This window comes from Lotus japonicus, chromosome 1 (assembly GCF_012489685.1).
Source record: "Lotus japonicus ecotype B-129 chromosome 1, LjGifu_v1.2".
Classification (NCBI taxonomy): Eukaryota; Viridiplantae; Streptophyta; class Magnoliopsida; order Fabales; family Fabaceae; genus Lotus; species Lotus japonicus.
The window spans coordinates 102,393,459-102,421,136 of NC_080041.1; the positions used below are offsets into that span (position 1 = coordinate 102,393,459).

The window sequence follows — 27,678 nt, forward strand, 5'->3', positions numbered from 1 at the left end:
TTACATGCACTTCATATTTTAAATTCAACAAGTATATTTCTAATCCCTTTTTAAACAAACATATCTTAAGTATATCTCCCTAAAAAAATATTATAAGTATATCAATCCTTAATTTCATTAATTTTCATTGTAAATTTATTCATAAATTGTTCAATAAAAAAATATAAATGTGCTGTTGTTATCTAAAGTTTGTTTTTAAATTTAATATATAATATAAATTATATAGTTCTATTGAAAATGGTTCAACCAAACATGTTTCCAACATTTTCATTTTCTGAAAACAGAAAACAAGAAGTTAACCAAACAAATTTTTTAAATCTTAAAAATTTGAAAATGGAAACTGTTTTCACAAAATGAAAATAGAAAATGAAAACAGAAAATGATGAAACAAGACACCCTAATCTATACACATAACATGTTAGGGTGTCTTGTTTCACATATTAATGTATGCACATAACATGTTTGGAAACCTCTTGAGTCTCCCCACCTTGAAGCAGAATCAATTTTGAGCGACGAGGTTTGGAAGAAGCTACTATCTTTTGCTTTTGTGTGACAAAATTGATTTTGAGTGAGTTCAAGGCATATTCAAACATGCCACTAATCCTATTCATCTTCATCATCTTCTTGATAATTAAAAGGCAGTGGCACTGACTTGAATGCCCGATAGTTGCCCACATTGTTCAAGTGCTCGTTCTCCAACCTGTTCACATAAAAACATCAACTCCTGTGAACACATGCAGTAGTATTTGTAGCAATAAAATAGAGTTGTAGGAACCACTCATTAATATAAGAGCCAATAAGCATGCCAAGCCAATGCTAAGTTATGTTTGGCAAAACAATTCTACCTATTTAGCATTTTCCAATTTTAGAACATTGAACTTTGACTACCAAGATGGTATATGTCTGATTTTCCTTAACCGAGAGGTTTCAAATTCAAATCCTGTGAAAGAAAGTACCTGAAAAAGTTCCAAATGCCACGCCTAAGTATCTCCAAGCATGCTACAATAGCAGTCAAAGCTGTTCTATGCAGGAATGGAGCTTCTCTAATGCCTAAAACAGATTGCATCCAAGCAAGTCGTAGCAAAACATTCAACACCTAAAAGTAAAAAGACCATTCATAAACATAAATACAACCAAAACAACAATGATTAACACCGAAATGGATCTCTCAATTGGGAAAAAACTTGACCATGTCAAGTTTCATCATATAACATTTGATAAAAATCAACGGTAAGGTGAAACTTGACATGGTTAATATTTTTTTTACAATTGAGTGGATCCTGATCCAAAGAACACACATTTTTGCAATGAAGTAACAACTTACCATAGCAATATAGTACACACTTTTGTTTGGCACAGAGAGTTTATCTCTCAACCATGGGTTTCTTGAATTCTTTCTCAGCAGACCCCAATCTATCACTATGTCCCAATAAGTGTTAACAATTGTTGCCAACCCTGAAGAAGATGCAGCCAGGATTTTCCAAAACATGTTTCTGTGCAAGTCATTAGTAGTCCTCATGGCAACTGCAACTATTGTTGAGATGTATTTTAGCCCATTGAGACCGTGCATCATGTTCCTTTCTTCAAGTAATAAACGTCGAATGCACTTAATTAAACAAGAAGTCTCATGTTAGGTTCACTACAATTACAAGGCAATGATTAAGTGCATGTTTGGGTACACAATAGATTTTCGCATTGGAAGAAGAATTGATTTTCAGAGAAGTTACTCCTAGTAGCTTTTGTGGTAGCAGAATTGATTCGGAAAGATCTGAACGTGAATCCAACCACTATAAAAGTGGATAGATTCTAGTGTATACCGCATACACTTCTAAGCGTGACATCACATTAGCAGTAATGATACATAGATACCCGCATAGTACAACATTTCTGAGACAAAAGAAAAACATTCTGGAATTTAACATCATAGAAACCAGCTTCCGGAATGTAAAAAGTACTTCCTGAAACTAGTTTCTTGAATGTAAAAACTCCAGATACAACGCAAAATTACATTCTGGAAACTAGTTTCTGAAATCTTTTAACTTATGTGTAAAAATTACATTCTGGAAACGAATTTTTGGAATGTAATTTTTTGGGGTGCCTCCCAGGTATTGAACTATGCAGGTATGTATGAATCATTATTGTTCAAACATGCCCCAAAAGATGGCCTTGAAAGGAAAATTTATAAGAAAAGAAGCTCATGACAAAATGGTTTATCATGAAGGAGAACTTTTGTATCACATTTGGAAGATAATAATCTAATTTCATACACTTCTTGTCCATTTTTTATCAGGAGTTAACTTTTGAACTTTTTATAGATTAGCAAATAAGTGAAATAAGTGATATTTTTTAAGTGTATCAGGTGCATACCTGGAGAAAACGGATCCAGAATGGAATAATAGCTACAATTAAATAAAATGTTCTATAAACGTCACTTTCTTGGCACTTGTTTGATCTGGTCTTGAAGTTTCCCCAGAAATAGTAGCAAACATAGAATTCCAAGCTTCTAAAGGCCTGCACCTGAACACAAAAGTAAAACAGTTCTGGCTTAGATAAAAATCTACACCAATTTAGCTGCTTAGGATTCTATTAGTAGAGGATCAAGATATGATAATCAAAACAAAATCAGTTCCATTCAAGAATTGCATGTGAATTGCTAGAAGGAGAACAAAGGTAAGCAAAGATGCAAGCTAAGGCAATAAATTCAGCCTCAAACAAATATGAGATTATATGCATGATAAACTTTAAGTATAAACCTGGCTGGTAAGCTGGTCTGCCAAGAAATTATCTGGGAAATTGATCTGAAAACAAAAGTAATCAAGATTAATTATCTTTCATAAATCTTGAGCTTAAGCCTGAAAAATGTCTTCTATAGGAGTTCTCCTTTTCTTTACCTTGTAAAGTGGAACACAAACAGAATGATATGCACATTGGATAAGGAAGAAGCGGCTGGATTTATATATGACGTTGAAGGGACAAAATGTTATAAGAAGCAGAACCTGTAATACAAATTCATTAGCATACATGTCTATGGTAAAATAAAAAAGGACACTAAAATAAAAACATCAATAGCATAGCATGTGTTCATGAAGACAGAGACATTTTCTTTCCTCAACACAAGTATATAATTGGGTGTCAAAGCAAATACATGAATTATTTTTTTCAATACAGGTACCCTCCACGGAAGGCAATCTTGTCTAAGCTGGGAGTTTTTTCCATACACAAGATTTGAAGTTCGAACCCGGGACCTTGCTTAAGAGGAATCAATCATATACCAGTAGAACAAGTCAACAAACCACCAGTTGGTTCAAAGCAAATACATGATAAGATCATTAAATTTAAAAAAGAATATAAAAAAATATATTTCATAGAACTTACTATGACAAGGCCTAAAGGGACTAGTTCTGTAAATGCTGAGAAACTCTTTGTTCTTTGATCCATCTCCATGTCCAAGTTTGAGAGGACAGCAGCCAATGCGAGTACTGCAAGGCCAGAGCTAAGAAGAAAGACTTCTCTGTACCCCAACTCTGTTCCTTCTTTGAAGCCAAATATAAAAGAATAGTTTATTTTGAATCTCCTCCATAAGTATACATTTGCGGAATACATGATCATATGCAATACAATGAATCCAAAAAGACTGCAAAAAACAGAAGTTCATCAATCATGTTTCTATACATCATTGAACTCATAACACTTAGCTCTTATAGAAATCAAAATTTAAGGCTGCTCAACCAGATATGCATGCCAGCTTACCTATAAAGAGGAAATATGTTCTCCATATATCTAGTACGACCCTCGCTATTTAGAATTTTCCTTGCGTGTATGAGTACAATAAGTGCCACAATGAGGGCAATTGAGCAGCCAGTAAACAACCCTGAGGTGTAAAATAGTCAAGTGCAAGTGTGAGAATTTAAATTGAACTTACTTATTCTCTGTAAGCATAGTACTGAGACAGATTGAAAGAATTGAAATTCTGCGAGCATAAAGGAATCAAGGATTGCATACATGAGAACTACTATAAAAGAGATGAAGTGAATTACGAGCATTTTTTAAATCTTTTTAAAATTGATTATAAAGGCAAAATCAATTCTGAAAAGAAGCTTCTGTGAGTAACTTCTCGTGCCAGAATTGATTATGAGAAAAAATAAGCAGATTCAAACATTAACTACATGTCCATTTTACTTTATTGTTTGCACAAGGCCTTGATTGTTGTTCGATGTCCAACTTTATTTAAAAATCAATAACATCTTGGTGCCCATACCCAGTAAGAATGTAATTCTATGACGCTCCCTCTTAGAAGTTGGTCTTAATGTTCTCATTCCTTTTCTATGATTCCCATTTGCAAAGTGCTTAATGAAGGCATGCTCCACCTTTTCCATGAGCCTATTAACCTGTATACTTGTACAGCACATGATGGAGGAGGCAGAATTTTAGGTTTGGAAAACAACTTCTGATTAATTGAAAGAACATAAGAGCCTTTGAAAAAAATTGAAACAACATAAGAGAATATGATGTTTTTAAGGTAGAACCTCATCTGAGCTGCCAACATAAGAACTATCCACCATCTTTAAGTAATTCTTTGATGCATTCCTTGAACTGACCTGTAGTGGTATAATATAAGTCAGATAACACCATACTTGGAACATTGCAACCAAAGATTATCATGTAAATCGTATAGGAGAGACCTTATCATACTTCTTCATGATTTTTGAGAATGCCAACAAGTTTAAGAAGCTGCATACCCATCAAACATAAAGATTAGCCTCGTAAAACATAAAGATATCCTCACTTGGAAGTCAAAAATTGGTAGGAGTAGGAGGAATTCATGTAACCTATAGCTTTTTAGAAGCCGAAGCTTATAATGAAATTCCTTTAAGGCTATGCTAATTTGCTCCTCTGCTTTTCTCAACTCTTTGCTGCTAAATGACTCGCCAGATTTTGAACTCAAGAGAAGCCTTTTTAAGGTTGATACTGGAGTGTCTGGTGCGGTCACATTGATCTTCACATGATCAAGGATCTCCACTGAAGCTGGTCTAAATCTCTCTAGGGAAGTGTTAGAATGAGTTTGTTCCACATAGTTTCCACTTCCATCATCCAAATGCCCTTCATTGCTCATCTCAACTTCTTGAATCACATCCATTTGTAGGTAGGAATGACCTTCAAAATTGTAATAGAATAGTTAGCTTGTGTTAGACAAACAAAGGAACGCGGTAAAAATACAGAAAACGCAAGCAACAGACTTACAAGTGACGAGTGATAATTACAAGCTTCTGTATAGACTGTTACATATATTTCATTGATAGGTTACAAACTTTTACACACAAATTGACAGACCATATGAAAGGTCTTGCACACCGAAAGTCTGTACCCGTAAAACAACAACTTCCAAAGCAACAAAATCATCATTAAACTACTAGGTTATCATGACAACTAGGTAGTTATAGCTAGAGGAGAAAAGTCTCAAAATCTAACAAATTGCAACTCCTCCCCAAAAGACATGGGTTGGATTTTCTCACCATGTTCATTTTATAGTTTACATCATGACAAAACAAATGCATAGAATTTGTATGTTGTAAGCTCACTCTACAGATCAAAAGAATTTCCTCAACACATTCATACAGCTACTACAATGGATAAAGGGATATAAAAAAAGGCAATGTTGAAGAAAGAACATGAATCTGGCTTACCATGTCTAGCATCTTTTACATGATGCTTCATGGAAGTTAAATTAGAGGCTCCACTGCCATCAGAATTTCTGAACCCCACCTTATCCACTTTTATTCTGAGAGCAATGAGAGCATTCATTTGCTTACTCAACTCATCTGCCTCTTCAACAGCTTCCTTCATCATCTTCTTGTAGAAGCCATTGACCTTGTTAAACTCACAATCAAGCTTCTTAAAAAACTCAAGGTCTCTTTCTGCCCCTTCTTCAGAAGCCTTGAGGAATATGGTGTGGTACAACCCTTCTGAACCTTCTACACCTTCCTCTGCTCTAACAAGAATCACTTCATCTTCACTCTTCCTTGGAGACCCTCTTTGTTGAGATGTTAGACCACTGAAGGCTCTGTAGAGAGTTAACCTTCTCTTTAGAGACCCTTTTGGGGTGGAAGCCATTGGTGGTGTTGATTCATTTTTCTGATTAAACCTTGACATGTCTTTGAGAATAGCTTTGAGAGAGTGATAATCCATGTATGCTTCTTGCCATTCTGGCACCATTTGTGAGGAAAATTCCTTCCCAAACTTCATCTTTTTTGCTGTGAGAAACTTTTGCTTAGTTAGAGGCACATTTTCTGAGCTTGAGAGTTGAGAAGATTAAGAGAAAAAAAAAATCTAAGATATGAGTTGGAACTTGGAATGTTCATTGTTTCTGTGTCTTAAAGTGTCACCTAATTCTTGGTGTGTCAATGTCGTGGCTACCATTTCCTTCCAACTTATCAAACTAATACAACTATTCCATATAAAATCCAGAATGGTTTTTGTCATTGTCACATAAACAAAGAACGTGCTTATTATTATTGTGTCCTACAATCACGGTCACGGCCTTTAAGGGGTTTTATGCATATGTTATCGAGGTCAGATTTTTAATTTACCAATCAAATTGCTGATTTGGTGTTATTTTCGAATAATGATTCATAGACATCTAAATAGTAGAAACACCCCAAACACCCATTTTTCCTGCGGATTTGGCCAAATAATACACTGAACTAACCACCTAAATACACATGACTAACCATAAAGCACATAACCGTGTAAACTCAGTTGAAATTCATAAATGTTAGTCATGTGTATTTAGGTGGTTAGTTCATTGTATTATTTGGCCAAATCCCTAATTTAGGAATTTCAACTTTACACGGTTCTGTGCTTTATGGTTAGTCATGTGTATTTAGGTGGTTAGTTCAGTATATTATTTGGCCAAATCCCTAATTTAGGAATTTCAACTTTACACGGTTATGTGCTTTATGGTTAGTCATGTGTATTTAGGTGGTTAGTTCAGTGTATTATTTGGCCAAATCAGCAAGAAAAAGGGGTGTTTGGGTGTTTCTACTATTTAGATGTCTATGAATTATTATTCGTTATTTTCCTATCTCTAAAAACTCAGACATTATAATAGACTAACTCTTAATTTCAATTCATTGTTTTTGCGCAAATAAGGGATTTGATGTGGATAACAATATATTTTATTGTCTTTAAATGAACATAAACGTAGGAAAAAAAGTGTAAATTCATCAGCATCAGCAAGCGACTAACATTTGTCTATAAAAAACTAAACTATAAAAATTTTATTTTCTTAGACCGGAGCCCAAATCACCAAGCATGCGATGAGGGTGGTGACAAGACACGGTTAAGGCTGTTGACAGCCAAAAAAGAACAAAATTGTAGCTGGTCCAATTACAGAGGAACTTGATAAAGATGTGAATTGGTTGTGAATATGTTATATATCATCAAGCATGCATATGAAATTTTTAACAAGAAAATAATTTGTTATTTATACAAGACACGTCAATCAAGATTTTCTCTAATAAAAGGACCTTGCTAAGCCTTCACCACCCTTTAACACAGTAGGGGAAGTAGCTCGGAATGAAGGGATTTGCAGGGTGAAGGGCCAGGGTTCGAATCCTGGTGAATGAATTAATTTACTAATAATTAACAACTAACATTGGCCTATAAAAAAAAACCCTTTAAAGATAAGCAAATTTGCATTGATCAAGAAGTACAAGGGGTATTTTAACCTAATAAATGAGAAAAAAGAAAAAGAACAAAACAAATACAGAGCAAAATTAAAAACAATAAAAACATAAGTGCTGCAAAAAAGTTAGTAGTACCACCAATTCATCATGGGAAATTAATATGGGGTGTGTGTTCAAAGCTAAGGTTGCATTGTCTTTTCTTACATGAATGGCTTTAAATTGCATTCGAAACATTAAAAGTGGGTTTTTTCAATTGAGTTAAAAACATTAAATTGCATTAAAAACATACGGTTGGTCAGTGTGAGAATACAACTTTTGTAATGAGACATATTACATGTTAGGGAGTACGTTCGTATTTATTTTTTTTAAAAAGAAATGAATATTATTAATATGAATAGTCTGATCCAAAAATAGCATCAGACAAAGTTTCTACCGATTGTGCTTAATTCCACTTTTCGTCCCTGATGTATCACGATTGTGCGATTTGGGTCCCCTTATTTTAAAACGAGTAATTTCCACCCCACATGTTTTTACCGTCAACACTTTTAGTCCTTCTGCCAATATTCCATCTAAATTGAATGATGTGGACTTCATTGATTGACATGACACCCAAAACATAGATCCACATACATAATTATTATCCAAATCACTTTTGTATTTCAATTAATAAATTAAAACAAAAAAAAATCTCAATCGCTTCTTCAGTTCTTCTTCCTCCTTTCTCAACCACCATCTTCTTCTTCCCTCTCACCGCCATCTCTCACCATCCCACTACCATCAGTCTTCTTCTTATTAGGCTAAAATCTGCTCATTCAACAACGTAACCAACCCAATTAATTCATCAAAGTTTCTTTTTTAACAAAAACATAACAAGAAGAGTGTGAAATTGAGTTGGTTTTTGAGTTACTTAGCCACCCAACAACACAATCAGTTTAGTTTTTGAGTTATTTGTTTATTGTTCAGTTTCTTCCCTCACTTTTAACTCAAAAAAACCCAGAAATCAAACCTCAGCCAAAAGCTTAAACACACAATTACTTTGCTTATTGTTCTGTTTTCTTCGCCTCCATCGATCTGCAAAACGCTGGGTCGTCGCGGCCATACTCGGTGGCACAAGGTGGTTTGACTCGCGGTGTGAGGTGAGGAATTGAGGGGTTGTTGAGGGTCATTGAGATCAGAGCAAGTTGGGGATGAGGCTATGAAGGTGGAGGATGAGGGATTGCTGTGGTCTAGTTCGTCGTTTGGAGGGTTGGAGGGAGGGGGCATGGTGGCCGGAGGGGACGTTGTGGTGGTGGCATGCGAGTGGGGGGCTGGAGGTTGAAGATGGTGGTGGGGGCTGAAAGTTGAAGATGATAGGAATCAGGGTTTGGGGATTTTGTTTTTAATTTTTTTTGGGGTTATAATGTATTATTTGTAAAATAAAAATGATGTGTATACTAATTATCTACTTGAAATTTTTTTTTTGGTGCCAGCTAATTTAATAAAGTTCAAATCACTCATTTCTGTCAAATTTTGGACGGAACAGTAACAGAAGGACCAAAATTGTTGACGGTAAAAATATGTGGGATGCAAATCGCTAGTTTTAAAATAAGGGGACTAAAATCGCACAATAGTGATAGATCAGGGGCGAAAAGTGCAATTAAGCCAATAAAGTACAAAACGAATTGAAACTACATCAAGGTTACCAAACCACACCTTACTTTGTGGTAAAAAGACCCATCACCACCCCACAGAATGAGTAGGACAAATTCCTAAAAAATAGCCTCATTAAAACTTTGCTCGGCAAAACCCAGTGGAAAAAAACCGAGCAACGTAAAAGAGTATCATTGAATTGGAAAAGTCATTCTACAACTAAATACAAAATCAAAGTTTGGTAACAAAATCATGGAGCCAGCAATACGATACACTACTACAAGAATAATAACGTCCTCTAATGATCACACCATATTTAACTCTAGATTTGTGAAAAGAAACACACATATTACGTTTGTAATTTAAACGCACACATTTATTTTCTTATTTTACTCTTTAGAATGTATTTTATATTTTCTCATTTATTATTCCTATAAGTGCGTTTCTTTGAAAATACATCATTTAATGTTCTTTTGAAACTTTAAGTAAACAAATATATAAGAACAAATTTTTTTTCCTTCAAAAGATTAGTTAATAACTAACAGGTGTAGCAATTTATAATGAAATTTAGACACTCAATCAATATAGACTTCTCTACAAATAATTTATTTTTCTTTTTTTTTTCTCAAAAGGTATTCCCACATCCGGCTACTATGAGACTAATCCCTTGAGGCTCTGAGATCATATTAAGTAGGTAGTTCTCCCCCAACAATTTTTTTCTATATCTCTTTCTTCTTATTACACTAATTATTTCACTTTTTTATTTTCTTATTTCACACTTGGTATCAATTAATTGGATTGAAATCATCTGTCTCATTAGTCCCAATTAATTAGGTTTGTCAGCTATGTGGATGTGTACTAATTATTTTATTTTCTAGTATTTCACTAATGAAGATTAAAAAACAAAGAAAAAAAGTTACAAGACATCTAATATATAGGCAGTGTTATTAAACTCGGCTCGAACCGGCCGGTTTGACCGGTTGAACCGGGAACCGGACCCCTGACCGGTTCGAGTCGAGCAACGGATCGGGCATGCAATCGGCTCGCCTTGAACCGGATTGAACCGTCCGGGTCGGTATAAAAACCGGTGACCCGGAGCTACGGTTGGACCGAAAAGTTGAAAAAAAAAATCCAGAACAATGCACAATGGAACTCAGTTTGGGGCTTCTGCTACCAAAGCTTGTTTGTCAATGATGTTTCACTTGGTTCCATCATCAGTGAACAAAGAGGTGATCTCAAGAAGATATGTGGAACTCGGTTTGGTTCCACTCTTGTTGGAAGTTCTTGTTCATCATCAGAGAACATTTCTAAAGACACCAGAAAGGGGAAGGGGTCACTTGAACAACACAAATGTAGCAATACTTTAAAATGAGAGATGAAACCTTCCATAGAGAGAAAAATAGATAAGGAAGAAGGAAGTATTTCATCTTATGTAACAGAAATCTGAAAAATAAAAATAGACAAGGATTCTTCCTTGTGTATCAAATTAAAGAAAACTGAAAAAGTAAGAAAGTGGAGGCACAGGGACACAGGCGGCGCAAGGATGAAAGGTTGAAGTTAGAGATAGGGTTAAACTTTTAACAAAGTATAATAATGGCTTTTTTTGTAAGAAAAAAATATGGACCGTGTATTTTCTACTTGGGCGTGTGCCCCATCGACCCAACTAAAAAGAAGACCATAAAGTAGGAACAATAAACTACTATTATAAAAAGAACATTTCAAAAAAATCTATTTATAATAGTTAGCATTTTTTAAACATAAGTTACAACGTCGAACAAAACAAACTTTGTTTTTGAAAGATTCGAACAAAACAAACTTACAATAATATATAATATCTTTATACAAAAACAAAATAATTACATCAAGTTAGTTACAATAAGCTGTAATACTATCATTATTATTTTATGTAATAGATTTAATTGTAACACTATCAAAATAATATATAAATAAAATTCAATTACACTAAAGTTATTTGTGAATTATGACATTTTATTGTGGTAAAACATTCCTTGTTGCTTTTGTGTGTATGGTATTTGTGACATTTTCATATGGTATTATGAATTTTTTTAATTTTTTTAGTGTCGACCGAGTCAAACGGTTCAACCAGTGACCCAGTGGTTGAACCATTGACTCATTGACCCAGTGCCTCGACCGAGTCGATCACCTGTCCGAGTCTGATAACACTGTATATAGGATAATTTGAAGTTTCTTTTGTGTCACCGACTTGTCTGCTATATATGTCAGTGTCGTGTTTACCATCTCCTTCCAACTTCTCCAACTAATACAATTTTTCAGTATAAAATCTATAATGGCTTTCTGGTTTGTCTTGTATTAGTGATCGTGCCAGAGATCACGGTCTGTAGTCTATACGCGTTTTATGTATATTCGGTGAGAAATATTACTATTTATGTGTTTTTTCCTTAATCATTTAAGATTGTAAGATAATTAGTTTACAACGTGGTATTAGAGCATATACGATCAAGTGACCTACTAGCATGTTTGCAAACATATTTAACAGAAAATGTCTTCTTAAAGAGACCAGTAAATCAGCAAGCTAACCAACGAACTAATAAGTCTTTTTTATATACATTGTATATCCATTTGTTTATATTATTATAAATAAAAATAATATTATGTAAACATGTCGGTCTATCTAGTTAAACAAGTTTTAAACTAACTTTTTAGTTAATTAAGTTTTTTTAAAAGTCTAAGTTTGGTCATTTAATAAATGGATCTAGTCAAGTTAGGTCCTTGACGGGTCAAGCCACGAGCCCTAACAAGTTGTTTGGCCTATTTCCACTCATAAGGTGGGGTTGTGCATTACTCCCTCCGTTCAAAAAAGTTTGTAGTTTTAGGTATGATTTCAATATTTCAAATAGTTTGTTGTTTTAAGATGCCAATGCATTTTTCCCCATTTTTTTCCCCTTCTATACCCTTATTTATTAAACTTTTTCTATCCACTATGTTTATTGCAATTCTTGATATAGTTATTACTATCCTTAGAAATAGAACACCATAAATAAGAGCAATCTAATCAAATTGTACTATCAATAATTACTTTCTTATTCTATGTGTCACAACCTAAACTTTATTTTTTAATTCCAACTCATTTATTTAAGGAGAAAAAAAATTAAAAAACTTAATAAAATTCCTAAACAATAGAAACTAATCAATAAAAACACAAAATGCTGCACCTAAAACAGAGCTTAGCCTAATCAACGAAAACTCCCCAAAAGAAATCATAGATAAAATCAATTCACTATACAATGATGAAAATTTGATCAAGATGAACGTTAAATAATGAATGATTGTAACGATAATTAGAGGGGAAAGGGAAAGGGGAGGAACTGGAGCGAGAAGGGTCGTTGAAGAACTTGTCGGCGTAAAAATCGACGCCTACGATGTAGAGGGAGTTGCGGCAGTTCTGACAGACCCATCAGGGCATATTCAGATCCACTAGTAGGGTCCGACTTCGACCCTTCTTCATCTCTGAAAATCCAAACACGATTCTCGCCCATCTCTCTCGTCCCCTCACTTTGAACCCAGATCCAAAGCCATTTGGGTAAGCAACAAATTTTATTAGGATGCAGAGCCAATACATAAAATTGGTTGCGAGACCCACTCGAATTGGATAAGAGGCTCTCCCTTGTGAAGTCCTTCAAAGCAGAGAATCATCCACTTGAAGGTTGAAGATGAGCAAGGAACATGACGTGGAATCGGACAAGCAGAAGAGGCCACCGTAGGAGACGACGTTGGCGCAGGAGGAGGGTGAAGAGTCAGAGAGGGAGAGGGAGATGTTGCGCCAGGTGCCGCAGGTGCAGTCGTAAAGAGGGTATTGGCGGTGGAATTGAGGGTGAGAGAGTAAGAGAAAGGAAGAGATTAGGTTTTCAGGTGGCAATTTGCTCCAAATTTTGGGATCCATTGGTTCTTGTTCAACATCATTCTAGGTTTTGAGGTTTTTTTTTTCCAGATTGGATTAGGGATTTGTTATTATTTAGATTAGTTTAGGTTATTGTTTAGATTAGGGATTTTATTTAGATTAGGATTTTATTAAGTTTTTTTTTTCTGCTTATATAACTGACTTGGAATTAAAATTAAAATTTTAATTAATTTTTCTAATTAAAAAGCCACGTGATAAAGGTGACTAGGACAAAGGCCCAGTTTGGAAGAGCTTATTTGAGCTTATCTGACAGCATAAGCTCTTATGCCAGTGTTTGGGAGAGCTTATGCAAACAGCTTATGGTCTGCCATAAGCTATTTTCAGCTTATTTTCATAAGCTACTCAGGATAGCTTATGAAAAACAGCTTATGCTTATACACAGCTTATTTTTAATTTATTTCAATAAATTTTTAAAAATAGCTTATGAATAAGCGCTTATGTCATAAGCACTTATGACCATAAGCGCTTAATTAAGCTGTTTATCCAAACGGGGCCAAAATTGAGATGTGGCAACATTTGGCCTTAATTGAATTAAAAAAAAAATTAGGGACCCAATTTGATGAAATAATTTTCTAGGTCCTGAATTTAATTCCCTTTGTAATCTCAGGGGTCTTTGGACCCTTTAAGCCTAAAAAAAACTATATAAATTTTATTTTCTTAGAACGGAGCCCAAATCACCAAGCATTATGCGATGATGGTGGTGTCAAGACACGGTTAACGGGTTAAGGCTGTTCACAGCCAAAAAAGAACAAAATTGTAGCTGTTTCAATATTGGCTTTGTAATCTCTATCAGACTCTGTGGAAGTGGGACCATCACCATACTCAACTAGTCAACTTGCGTTCCAATTACAGAGGAGCTTGATAAAGATGTGAATTGGTTGTGAATATGTTATCATCAAGCATGCATATGAAATTTTTAACAAGAAAATAATTTGTTACTATTTATACAAGACACATCAATCAAGATTTTCTCTAATAAAAGGACCTTGCTAAGTCTTCACCACCCTTTAACATAGTAGTACCACCAATTCATCATGGGGAATTAATATGGTGTGTGTGTTCAAAGCTAAGGTTGCACTGTCTTTTCTTACATGAATGGCTTTAAATTGCATTCGAAACATTAAAAGTGGGTTTTTTCAATTGAGTTAAAAACATTAAATTGCATTAAAAACATACGGTTGGACAGTGTGAGAATACAACTTTTGTAATGAGACATATTACATGTTAGGGAGACAGGGAGTAATGGGCGGACCCAAGAGAAAGCCACACCAGTTTTTTCCTTTTTCTTTTTTAGCTGAGTGAGGCAGAACAAATTATATTTAAACTCAATTATATTTAGGACTTAGGGTTATTGACATTAACAAATTGAAGGTACAAGGTTCAAAAAAGAACTGTGGAGAAAGCAATTTCAGCTGAAAAAATATAATTGAAGAAGATATGCAATCATTGATTGGTGAATTATAACTTTGTCTCAAGTTTTGCATTAGTTTGCTAAGAGAAACCAATCTGCAACTCTGCGAGCATTTAGAGTCTACATTGGTTAGTTTTAAACGTAGTTTCATATTCTCGCGTGTGCCCACACTAGTTCATGGATATGTTCTGATTCACAAACATTCTGTTTTGACTCTCCTTTTCAATCTAAAGTTTATTGTTTTGATTTTACCCGCCTCTCTAATTGCAAGTTATTTTTGGCGTTTCACAGTTAAAAATCACAATTTAAAAAAGAGAAATTAAGAGATAACTTAACATCAACATCTAATCCTAATAGAACCAACAAATTCTTCTAAAATAGTTTAAAGAGTTTGTTTAAATTTCTTAGAGATATAATTTCTCTATGTACATTCACAATTCTGTAAGTCTAGTCTTCTTGGACCGTAAACTTTTCTATTTCCATGAGAAACTTTATCTCATGGTTTTATCTATAATATTTTATTTTTTTAAAAAAAATATTTTCAATATATTTTAGTATATAATTTCTTTTATATTTAGCCACACTAATATATAAGGTCGGGATCCGCCCCCGGAGTACGTTCGTATTTAACTCTACATTTGAGAAAAGAAACACATTTATTTTGTTTATTTTCAGGAAAATATTATTTGTTTTCCTATTTTACTCTTTAGAATGTATTTTATATTTCCTCATTTATTATTCCTACAAGGGCATTTCTTCGAAAATACATTATTTAATGTTATCTTAAAACTTTAAATAGACAAATATATAAGAACAAACTTTTTTTCTCCTTCAAAGTGACCAGTTAATAAGTAACAAGTGTAGCAATCTGTACTGAAATTTAGACACTCAATCAATATAGACTTCTCTACAAATACTTTTTTTTTCCTCAAGATATTCCCACATCCGGCTACCATGAGACTAATCCCTTGAGGCTCTGAGGTCATATTAAATAGGTAGTTCTCCCCCAACAATTTTTTTTTCTATATCTCTTTCTTCTTATTACACTAATTATTTCACTTTTTTATTTTTTTATTTCACACTTGGTATCAATTAATTGGATTGAAATCATCTGTCTCATTAGTCCCAATTAATTAGGTGTGTCAGCTATGTGGATGTGTACTAATTATTTTATTTTCTAGTATTTCACTAAAGAAGATTAAAAAACAAAGAAAAAAAGTTACAAGACATCTAATATATAGGATAATTTGAAGTTTCTTTTGTGTCACCGACTTGTCTGCTATATATGTCAGTGTCGTGTTTACCATCTCCTTCCAACTTCTCCAACTAATACAATTTTTCAGTATAAAATCTATAATGGCTTTCTGGTTTGTCTTGTATCAGTGATCGTGCCAGAGATCACAATCTGTAGTCTATACGCGTTTTATGTATATTCGGTGAGAAATATTACTATTTATGTGTTTTTTCCTTAATCATTTAAGATTGTAAGATAATTAGTTTACAACGTGGTATTAGAGCATATATGATCAAGTGGCCTACTAGCATGTTTACGAACATATTTAACAGAAAATGTCTTCTTAAAGAGACCAGTAAATCAGCAAGCTAACCAATGAACTAATAAGTCTTTTTTATATATATATTGCATATCCATTTGTTTATATTATTATAAATAAAAATAATATTATGTAAACATGTCGGTCTATCTAGTTAAACAAGTTTTAAACTAACTTTTTAGTTAATTAAGTTTTTTTAAAAGTCTAAGTTTGGTCATTTAATAAATGGATCTAGTCAAGTTAGGTCCTTGACGGGTCAAGCCACGAGCCCTAACAAGTTGTTTGGCCTATTTCCACTCCTAAGGTGGGGTTGTGCATTACTCCTTCCGTTCCAAAAAGTTTGTAGTTTTATGTATGATTTCAATATTTCAAATAGTTTGTTGTTTTAAGATTTCAATGTATTTTTTCCCATTTTTCCCCTTCTATATATACCCTTATTTATTAAACTTTTTTTATCCACTATGTTTATTGTAATTCTTGATATAGTTACTACTATCCTTGGAAATAGAACACCATAAATAAGAGCAATCTAATCAAATTGTACTATCAATAATTATTACTTTCTTATTTATTGTGTCACAATCTAAAACTACAAACTTTCTGGAACAGATGGAGTATTGTTCAGGCTTTAAGCCAAAATGAGCTCTTATGTAAGAATGCGTGTTAAAAATATAATCATTCATATGTTATTTATTCAAAAGTTTAAACTTTTGAAATAATTAGTTCGTGACATCCTCGATGTATCTTCTTCAAATATCAAGGTAGTGTATACATTCTACCTACGTCCACCACTCATTTTCTAATTTAGAGATTGTTGATCACACAAACTAACAAATAATAGAATAGACACCGAATTCTTCTATCCAATCATACCTGATGTAAATATTATACTGCAATCCATTCGTACCTTTTGGTCAAAATTATTTTCTACTGATGTTTGTTTCATCTTCAAATTTAAGTATGACCATAACATAAGGTTCTTTTTCTATAATATGAATCTATAAAATTGGGACTTTCTTGGAGTGGAGCCAAAATCACCTGCATGATATGCTCTAGTCGTGACAAAACAAGGTTGTGACTGTTTTAATATTGGATCAAGCCTGCAATGTTTATTCTGTTAAACTCTGTAGAACTGGGACCAACACCACCCTCAAACTATGTGATTTATATGTACACTGTAACGTGTTTGGGTCACACACCCAATTGGCGTTCAATGACTTTGGAAAATCTTCATGCTGCCTCGTTAAAATAAATACACGTGCACAAATTTCAATGCACATGATATGATTTTTTACTAAAAATCAAACATGCACGAATTGGAATTAAGAGTGTTTAGTTAGCATAACAAAATGTTTGGATAAAAAGCAAATGAGATGAATCTGTTTTTATATTAGCACGCACTTTAAAGTAAAAAACAAATGAAACTCTTCTTATGAGTTGAGAAGAGCATGTTTTTACACTTACTCAACTGATATTTAAACACATCGTAGTTTTAAATTTCTGTTAAACTAACATTGTTCAACATTTTAGTGCCTGTTTGATTATCAGTTAGAAAATCTATTTGAAGCATTGGAATTCGAGATCACGATTTCCAATGCACATTCAGCCAACGGAATGCACTTGTTGGGTTGAGTGAATGTGCTTTCACATTCACCCAACTGAAAACCAAACAGACACTTAGTCAACATGACAAAACTTTTTTTTTTTGGTCAAAACATGACAAAACCTTATTTCTCCATCATTGACGGTTCAGTTAAGATGTGTAGAGCTGTCCAAACAGCCCATCGCACCCCACTCGGCCTTGACCCACATGGGTAAAGGTCAAAAGAGCCCATATGGAAAAAAAATCTCAAATAAGAAAAACCCACAGGGCCAAAAGCCTACAACAGCCGTGTGGGTCAGGTCAACCAATGAATCTTATATTTGACAAAAACTTTTTCTTGTTAACTATGTTACCCCATGGGCTGGTTGGCCCACTCAACAAATAATATCCCTATAAGACCTTAAAAATGAAACATGATAATCCAAGTTGGGATCAAGAAGGTTGTTTTCCATTAATCGGTAGATCAATCCACAAATTACATATAGAGCAAACTGACATTACAAATAATCAGCCAACAGATACAACTATCAACTTCCTAACATTCAAGAAATCCTTTTTTCTTCCAAGTAAGAAGCTACTTTGGCCAAACTCTACCAGTCTACCTTCCTGCTTTATTAATTTATTTCTATCTGGAAACAACAGAATCATGTTAAAATAAATACATGTGATGATGTGAGTAACACCTTGGACACAACAAAAGGTACACTTGGGAACAATATGACCAAATAGATATTTCTTGCTATATTTCAACTTCTTAAAAATAGTGAACCAAAAAAGCCATGATAAAACAGATATCAGCTAAGACTGTACTCTTTTGATTCACTCATTTAACCATATAGTTTTTAATAGCAAAAATTCATGGATAGCTATTACAGGATGCTCCAGGGGATGAAAAGAAATTTAATAGTCTAGACTCTAGACTACTAAAATCACTCGGATGTCTATCCTTGGCACACAGCCAAATAATCAACAAGTTAAAAACTTAAAACTGACTTCAGGTTCATTTTACTCATTTCCTTAAACAATTTTTTGACAGGAACAAGCTTACCAGTTCTGCGCAATTATTTTCAGTGCGGTCCTCAGGTTTAAAACCAAGATTCTTGTTCAGTCCATGCTGGAGTTTATCTCCATCAAGCATATAAGATAACTTTCCCCTTGAGTGCAGCTGCTGCTTAGTGAACATGCCAATGTGTTTTTCCTGAACAGATTGAGAAAACAATCAATCTGGCATGTGGCAACTGGCAAGCACATTAACATACACTCATTCTAAGGAGTCTTGTATTACTGTTGATCAAGTCAAGTTAAAGGGGGCTCTTAGATTCAGGAAGAAACTAAAACATAATGAAAAGCATAAGCATCACAAACAGCAATAACAGATAATGCTTCCCATGCTAAGAGTACAGAATATCTGGAACCAATGTTGAACAAGCATAGGCAAACAGCCACTGACAATATGAACCTGATACGCGAAGTCCGGTAATCCATGCAACGCATCCCTTTCAGAATTATTGAACCTCCCAGCATCAATACCAAGAATCATCATATTTTGAATCACACTAGAAAGTCTTATACAAGGAGTTTAAACAACAGCTAAAGGAAGCAAAGAAAGAGAAAGGGAAAGAGAACAGAGGAGAGAAGCATAACAAAAACCTAGAATTTCAGAGTGAAAATATCCCATATCCATTAAAGGAAACAGCAAGATTTATACATTAAAAATAGAAAAAACAAAAGGATGAGAAAATTACCAAAAGACGGGTCATTGGAGGGTGATGGATTCCAGCAATTCTGGTACCATGATTAGGCTTCATATGGCAAGCAAGTATCACCTGGAACATAACCAAAGAATATATTTGAATAAGAATGGGATTCTTCAGCAAATCCGCAGCTTGACCAATTTAAGCAAGGAGGAAACAGGGAACTACGACACAAGTGAAGACAATCTGTATAACAATTACATAAAGAAAATTCAAATGATTATAGAAACATCATAAAGATAGCTTACAATTTCTGGTTTCACAAAACTGTGTTGCTCTTACAGAAAAATGACATAGATCAACAAATATTGCTTCTGAAGTCTGAACCTGCAGGGGAATAAACGAACAAGTTGCGTAAGTAGCTTATTCTAGCACTAAGAGCTATTTCGATGTAATCCTTAGCTGTATCATTAATAAGGTTGGTTTTCTTTTTTAGATGTAATCACTAATTACTTGATTAATATTTTCAGGTGTAAATCTTAAATCACTAGTACATGCTGGAGTGTCTGGTGTGGTCACATTGATCTTAACATGATCCAGGATCTACAGCCAAGTTGGTCTAAAGCTCTCTAGCGAAGTGTCAGAAGCAGTTTGATCCACATAGTTTCCACTTCTATGATCCAAATGCCTATCATTCCTCATCTCAACCAAGGTTGTTAATGGCTGATAGCGTAGTGTAGCGGCAAGCCCAAAACGCGCTATTTCGAGCGCTATTGCGGTGCTATAGCGGCAAATAGCGGTGAATAGTGGAGTAGCGGTGAACCCCCAGGGCGCTACGCTATAGGCTATAGCGCGCTATTAACAAGCCTGATCTCAACTTCATGAATCACATCCATTTGTAGACATGAATGACCTTCAAAATTGTAATAGACCAGCTAGGTTGCAACTCCTCCACAAAAGGCACGGGTTGGGTTTTGTAATCATGTTTATTTTAAAATTTACATCATGAAATGCACAGAATTTTATGTTATTCATGGAAAGAACAAACAATGCTATATTGTTATTTATGGAAAGCCCATCAAAGATCAATGAACTTAAGAGCAGTTTGTCGAATAACGGAAATAGTGGTGCAATAGCACTATAGCATACTGCCCAAATGCCTAGCCACTATCACTACACAGCTATGTTGCGTAAAACTTTATAGGCACTATTGCACCGTCACACGGCCATAGCGGAAGTACGTTCAATGTTTATTAACACTGCGAAACCAGGCTCACGTAATTGGCACATTGGCTTCTTTCCTTTAAAACTTCCTACGTGAGGATTCAGGAGCCACCAACCTCTTCTCTTCCTCATAACCCCGTAAACACGAAACCGCTCCTCTTCCTCCATCAACCTCAACTATTTTCTCTCTATCATCTCTGGCGACTCTGAGTAGGCTTCTCGGCGAGTTTCCGATGAGTTTCAGCCACCAACAACAGCTACACAGCTTTCTCATTCACATAATGTTCGTCATGCTCTGCTTTTTTTTCCCTCTTCCTTTACCTATTTTGTTTTTTATCTCTTTCATTGTTCTTCATTTTCATGGTCTTTTATTTACTTTTTTTTTTCTTTTTTTTTTCCTGTCTTTCATGTTCTATTTAGACCCTGTTTTTGCGGTTTTGTTTTAAAAGCTATCTTTTCACTCTGTTTGCTGTTTTGTTTTAGCACTCACTTTCTTTTTGTTTTTTTTTTTATCATTATGAAGACTCAGGTTTATCTTTTAAACTCTGTTTTTACACTCTTTGTTATTGACTTATTTCTCTTATTTTAATTATTATATGCATCCTATTTTTATTTGCACAAACAGCTTGAGACAAGATTAACTTCATACAATTTTTTACTTATTTCACTGCTATGTGTCTTCCGTTATTTGCCCGCAATGCTATATGAGCTGATTTTTTGCTTTCTGATGTTTTCCGTGATCCGCAATTAACAACACTGCCAAGAAGGCTAAGCTTTTATCCAATGAAACAGGATTTAAATCGAATAACTAATTATAGATAAATGCTTACAGTTAGAATTTGCAGTTAGCTGCTTCGACAGGCAACTGAATCAGAGAGAAGCGCTAACAGCATCATTACAGGTGCTTCCAGGTGGAACAGGAATACAGGCTCTGGCTTGAATGAATAAACAAGCAATTCTTTTTGTTTAAATATACTTATACTCCTGAATATCATATTAACATCAAGCAAGAAATCACTATCTTATAGTTTAAAAGAATGGCAAAATATGGCCAAACGTACAAAGCAAACTTGAAGAATAATAACTTACATGATAAAGAAGAATGCAGACAACTCCAGTGAAAATATATGTAGCACAAAATGAATTCATAACCATGAGAAAGGCCAAATCTAGCAATCAAAGTTCCCATGTTATAACTTAGATAAAAATTAAGTAAAAATCAATAACACTCGAGACAAATTTTCATTCACATAAGTTGTGCACTTACAACAGAAAACAAATAAAATTTTGTCACAAGTGTTAGAATGAACTAGCATGATTTGGAGAACGAAATAATTAGTTAAGTACTTAAAAACCAGGATTTCACAATGTAATGACCACAGTAAATCAGCCGGGTTAAACTTATCAAAACTTCCTCTTCAATTTATGGAGGAACAAAGAGATCTGAAGAAGATTCAAAACCAAACTGCTAAAGCTTTAACGGATAAATGAAAAATTGAATGTGATGTTAACAGATAAACGAAACTGGCGATCCCAATGTCATGCAATAAAATAATTTCACAATATCACATAATTTAAATCAGTATAAGGCAGGTCCATACCTCTATATAGTATATACAAAGACATGCTGGTAAGAAAATCTGCAATCTGCAAAGCTCTTTTCTTTCCAATCTGTAGAATCCAACACAACCTTTCAGTGTGATACTTAAATATCAATGATTCAGTCATAAGTCTTTGTAATTTATTCAATAGCACGTAAGATTATGTTTCACCTTTAGGTATTGAGTATTGACCAGATAGATTGTAGAACTTGAGATAAGATCCAAGCACTGGCAGTCTGAGCTGACAAACTACTCATGAACTTCCACCTTTCTAGCTTTTAGAATACAGCGATTTACAGCTGAGATGATATGAGAACTTGGTGCCATTCCCTTTGAAGACATTTCATCAAGCAATATAGAAGCTTTCTTTTTGTGCCCTCTGTTACAGAAGGAAGAAATCATAGCAGTGTATGTTACCGTATCTGGTTCTAGTCCTTTGTAAATCATCTCTTTATATAGGTTACTTGCATCTTCAGAGTTATCTGTCTTTATGTGCCCATCAATCAAAACAGTGTAGCAAATAACATCTAGACTTGTTTCCATTTGCTTCATATCCCCCCAGATGGTGCGAACATCTGATGTCGCTGCATTTTTAAAGCTTCCATCAAGTAAAACTGTGTAGGTAATGACATTAGGTTTGATCCCTCTCCTCTTCATATCCTGGAAGAGGTCATGCGCCTCTTTCAAGGAATTCATCCTACAATAACTATTTATCATAATTGTGTAAGTTTTAACATCAGGAGTATATCCTCTCCCAACAAAAAAATCAAACAAAGAGCGAGCCTGTTTTACATCCCTAGCCTGACACAAAGCAACTAATACTTTAGAATACATTATGTTGCTAGGTGCAACATTCAATGACAACATGATCTTCAGCAACTCCTTAGCTTTGTCAATGTCACCTGCAAAACAGAGTTTACTAAGTAGCTTGGAACAAGAATCTTCTTTTACAATATCTCCTTGGTCTGACAGCTCAAGGAAAAGTTCATACGATTTTCCGACAAGGTCTGCTTCACAATAGCCCTTCACCATCGCAGAATAGATTTCCACACCTTTATCTTCTAGACTTTTAAAATATTTCTCAGCTTCTACAACCTTTCCTTCTGAAAATAAACCTTCAATGATCAACTTGTGTGTAGTCGAGTTTGGCTTCACACCATGGTTCTCCATACCATCCAAAATGCAAATTGCCACACAAGCATGACCATTTCTAGACAACCCGGCAGCTAGTACATTATATGTCACAATATCAAGTTTAAAACCTTTACCTTCTAGACTGTTCAAATATGCCTCAGCTTCTACAACTTTGCCTTCTGAACATAAACCTTCAATGATCAACTTGTGTGTAGCTAAGTTTGGCTTCACACCTTCATTCTCCATATCATCCAAAATGCGAACTGCCTCACAAGCATGGCCATTTCTAGACAACCCAGTAGCTAGTACATTATATGTGACAATATCAGGTGCAAAACCTTTTTTTATCATTTCACTAAACATATCCAAGGCATCTAAGAGCTTATTCTGAAGGCAATACCCCTTAATAAGGGTTGTGTAGTGTTTAATATCTAAATCAATGTTCTTAACTCTCATCTCTTCCCGCATTTCTATTGCATCGTCCACTTTGCCTAATCTACACAAAGCATCAAACACAATATTATAAACTACCCCATCAAGAAACATGCCTGATTCCTTCAATTTTTTAAACACATCTACCACTTCCGAGGTCTTGCCCATCTTAACAAGGCAGTGAAGGAAGTAGCTAGCAACTACACAATTTGTTTTTATACCCTTTGAAATCATTTGACTACATAACTCTGAAGCTTTCCGCAGATTATGACTCTTACAATATCTATGGATCAATGCAGAATAAATATACACATCAGGAACCAACCCCTGGCTTTCCATGTCCAAAATAACACTCTCAGCTTCATATAATTTCATTTCATTACAAAACCCACGAATAACAACGGTGTAGGCATAAACCCCTATAGGGTCATTCATCCTTCTTAAATCTTGGAGCCTTTTATATCCCAAATCAGAACTACGACGATTGCAAATGCCCTCAATTAATGCTGCACAACAATAGGAATCAGGATTCACCCCAGCTTCCTTCATTTTATTATACACATGATCTGCCTCTTCCAAATAACCTTTCCTACACATTGCCTTGATTACAATGGCATAGGTGAAATTGTTGGGGCTCAAACCAAGACTCTTGAGCTGCTTGTAAATGGCCAAGGCCCTCTCCACATTACCATGTGCAACCAAACGGTTGAGGAGAAAGTTACAACTCAAGATACTTGGCAGAATCCCGAGCCTCCTAGTTAGAAACAAGAAATCATAAGCCTCTTCAAACATGTTAAGACTAACATAAGATTTAACATACCCATCAAATGCTTTGAGCAAGTGGGGTTTCCTATGAATACCATCCCCCTCCAAAAGCTCTTCAAACAAGTTCTTGATTGCAAATGATGGGTCTTGTTTGGAAAGAGCAATGAGGTCAAGGAAGAGAGAATCCAACCTCTTATCGAAGCCCCAGTAGCACAAGATCCTGATAATGGCGGCGTAGGCTGAGGTACTGTGAGGGAACACCCCTTGTTGCTTGAGCTGAGTGAAGAAGGAAAGAGCAAGAGAAGGGTGGTTGTGCAGACGGTGAAGCGTTTGGAGCACGTTGGAGGTGTCCTTGTGAAGCTCAGGGACACAAGGTGAGGAACTTCGAGGTGGGGTGTCTGAGAATGAAGGTAAATCGATGTGGGCAAGTGCAGTTGATGCAAACCTCAAGGAGTTGGAGTAGTGACAGGTTTTGAACCGAGGAAGAAGCCGCATGGATTCTCAACAGACAACGTGGACGGTGGTTTCTCCGGCGGCATGGAAGGGGACGGAGGCGGAAACAGAAAACCAGGTTTGGTTGGCGCCGTCTAAATGTTTTTTTTTTGGGCCAACAAGATGACTATGTTTTTGTTGGGTTAGGATAATTGTATCACTAATCTAAGATGGAAAAGTTTTATAAAATAAAAAATAAAATCACATAAGCTTCATTAAACACGTGAGCGTGCCGCAATTAGTCAGACACATGGTAAAGTGGCTGGGACTCAGACTACAATGAGCACTAAAACTATGTTGTTTTCATTTCATAATTTTTTAACTTTACACCGACGAAAGAATAAAATCAAGATTCACTTATTTTATAGAAACAAAAAATGTAGTTAACCATTTTTGTTTTTTTTTTCTTTTGTTAATAGTCAATGTCTTTTTGGTACTTGACATAAAATAATGTTTTTTGGTACAATAATCAATGACAATAGATTTTTGAGGTTAGGGGAATCTATGAAGGAAATTATATTACCGTCGCAAATTCCAAAGCAGCTAAAAAATTAGCACAAGAGTTACCTCACGCGAAAGTGCATAAAGGAGATACTTCATAGCAAAAAGCAATTGAAATAACTTCTTCTAAGACATAAAAAATGGAGATATGGTATGAGCCTCAAGTAGATGAATGACATCAAAGGAATTTCTTACATAGAAGACTCGGAGGTGTCCTAGGTCCCAAGCCAACAACAACTCATGCTCCAAAGCCAAAAACTCGGCATAAAGAGGGCAAGTCCCATGAAAAGAAGGTGAAAAATCTGTTACCCAATCATAGGAGGAATTGTGAATGATGCCACAACAAGCACCCATCAAGTTGCTAATTGGGCGAAAGCAACCATCAATGTTCAGCTTAATAAGAGAGCCTTGTGGTGGGTACCAAACCAGGTGAGTAAGCTGACTAGGAGGAGAAATAGGGATACTATCCAGGAGTGTGTACCAGAATTGTTGTCTATAGAGAATGAAAATTTAGAAACAGATTAAACAGGTTTAAAGCATCTTTGTGAAATGAAGATTCATCGATGCAATGATATCATGTTAATTATATGCCACCCACATTGCATTTGTGTGGAACATATGTGCATTTTCTGAGCTGATATTAATCATGTATACTATATCTGCATTATATTATACCTAGTTTTTATTGTTGATCATTTTCATGTACTTAGACTCTTGGAGGACTTTGTATTGGTATGAGCCTTCGAATTTAAGTTTTGAATGAGTTGCACATAATGGACCATGTTTCTTACCATGTCTTATATTTTCCTTGGTGTCATATGAATTCTTCAAGAGAACCAAAGTTCGGATTCTGCGCTACATTATATTGCTCATAGGTAAAATACTTGATGCTGCTTTTGTGTAAAACCCCTGGCAAAAGTTGATGAAATTAGACAATTTTCATTTAAAATCATTAACTTTGTTTCTTAAATCAAAATGCAGGTGTAATGAACAGCTTAAATTGTTCAGTATCTGGTATGTCATTGAAATATGGAATCAATTTGATTTGTTGTTGCATGCACCTTCCTTGTATGAAATAGTAAGATCCCTGTCGCATGAAAATGCAGATATTAATGTTGATCTGATTAATATCCCGGAGAGTACATTCCAGTGATGCAGAAAATTTTGCAGAAGTATGCCCTTGTCCTTGTACTGGGATTGGATGGGGTGTTACTTGGTGAGGATATGTTATTTGAAGGAATTTACTTCATTGTTTCTGCTAACATACTTTTTTACTTTTTTTACTTTTCTGAACTGATAAGAAAAGGTGACTTCAAGTAGCTTTGTTTGTTTCAACAGATCTTTAACTCTCTACTTGCAGGGGTTTAATATCATTTTCCTTTCTTTGTGGAGCTGTGTATCTAGGTGTTGTGATCTTGTCATTACAAAGCTTCTGACTCTTCACTATTATCTATACTTGTTCAGTAACAAATTGCAACTGCTCCATCTTTCAAGTGTTTTGTTGCTCTAAGAAATTGTCCCAAAAATCATTAAAACAAAAAGATATTTGGTCGAAACGGGGAAATCTTCTAAACTGCAACATTGAAGAAGCCGGAGAAGTTTTGCATCATGTGGAAATCTTATGAACTGCAACATTGAAGAACCAATACTTACTATCATTGTGTTTGCTCAATTGTCAAAAGTAAAGAATAATAGAGAAGAGATTGTTCAACAAGAATTCATAGTGAGGGGCAAATAATTACGAAAAGGTCACATAAAAATTTCTCTGGACAGAGGAATAACAGAGACTATCATGTTCATGCCAACATGTAATAATTAAATTGCACTCTTCCCACAAGTTGAAGCAACCATGTATTGTGGTTTGTGGATATATAAGTCATATAGCTCTCCTCTATTTCGTTTACACCAAAACACTTCCTCTTGATTACTGTGTATTTGAATTCCTGTTAGCAATGGTTAAAAGAACATTCAACAGGATTTCAATTCTCACAAGTACTTTTAACTTTTAAGTAAA

General features: G+C 34.8%; 2 protein-coding genes and 1 long non-coding RNA gene across 6 annotated transcripts; 1 reads left to right on the forward strand and 2 right to left on the reverse strand.

The window, feature by feature from the left end:
• Positions 1-295: 295 nt before the first annotated feature.
• On the reverse strand, positions 296-6,411 carry LOC130728541 (phosphate transporter PHO1 homolog 9-like). Its single transcript, XM_057580045.1, has 13 exons — positions 5,685-6,411; positions 4,830-5,154; positions 4,683-4,731; positions 4,527-4,598; positions 4,259-4,388; positions 3,751-3,871; positions 3,376-3,634; positions 2,892-2,996; positions 2,754-2,798; positions 2,368-2,517; positions 1,325-1,606; positions 957-1,096; positions 296-700 (listed from the first exon to the last, which is right to left on the reverse strand). Exons 1-13 carry the CDS (start codon positions 6,241-6,243, stop codon positions 604-606), a joined length of 2,334 nt encoding a protein of 777 aa, XP_057436028.1. The 5' UTR covers positions 6,244-6,411; the 3' UTR covers positions 296-603.
• Positions 6,412-18,247: 11,836 nt separating this feature from the next.
• On the reverse strand, positions 18,248-25,355 carry LOC130728543 (putative pentatricopeptide repeat-containing protein At1g13800). Of its 4 annotated transcripts, none has more exons than XM_057580049.1 (9): positions 24,862-25,353; positions 22,512-24,657; positions 22,341-22,410; positions 21,829-21,908; positions 21,570-21,723; positions 19,824-19,902; positions 19,567-19,647; positions 18,870-19,019; positions 18,248-18,450 (listed from the first exon to the last, which is right to left on the reverse strand). In XM_057580049.1, the coding sequence occupies exons 1-2, from the start codon at positions 25,164-25,166 to the stop codon at positions 22,590-22,592; spliced, it is 2,373 nt and encodes a 790-aa protein (XP_057436032.1). In that variant the 5' UTR covers positions 25,167-25,353; the 3' UTR covers positions 18,248-18,450; positions 18,870-19,019; positions 19,567-19,647; positions 19,824-19,902; positions 21,570-21,723; positions 21,829-21,908; positions 22,341-22,410; positions 22,512-22,589. The 4 variants fall into 4 exon arrangements, with proteins under 4 accessions (XP_057436032.1, XP_057436031.1, XP_057436030.1 ...); XM_057580048.1 differs by having other exon boundaries at positions 22,512-24,660; positions 24,862-25,352; XM_057580047.1 differs by having other exon boundaries at positions 21,570-21,670; positions 22,512-25,355.
• An 83-nt stretch (positions 25,356-25,438) lies between these two features.
• Positions 25,439-27,482, forward strand: LOC130728556 (uncharacterized). Its single transcript, XR_009015703.1, has 4 exons — positions 25,439-26,093; positions 26,497-26,539; positions 26,646-26,678; positions 26,771-27,482. It is a non-coding gene; the product is annotated as an uncharacterized LOC130728556 (long non-coding RNA).
• Positions 27,483-27,678: the final 196 nt, after the last annotated feature.

Coding starts and splice junctions, on each gene's coding strand:
- LOC130728543 (XM_057580047.1), bottom strand. CDS start 25,166: ATGCGGCTTCTTCCTCGGTTCAAAACCTGTCACTACTCCAACTCCTTG.
- LOC130728541 (XM_057580045.1), bottom strand. CDS start 6,243: ATGAAGTTTGGGAAGGAATTTTCCTCACAAATGGTGCCAGAATGGCAA. Junction 4,599..4,682: donor TCATGAAGAAGTATGATAAG/GTCTCTCCTATA, acceptor ATACCACTACAG/GTCAGTTCAAGGAATGCATC. Junction 1,097..1,324: donor GTGTGTACTATATTGCTATG/GTAAGTTGTTAC, acceptor TTTTACTTTTAG/GTGTTGAATGTTTTGCTACG.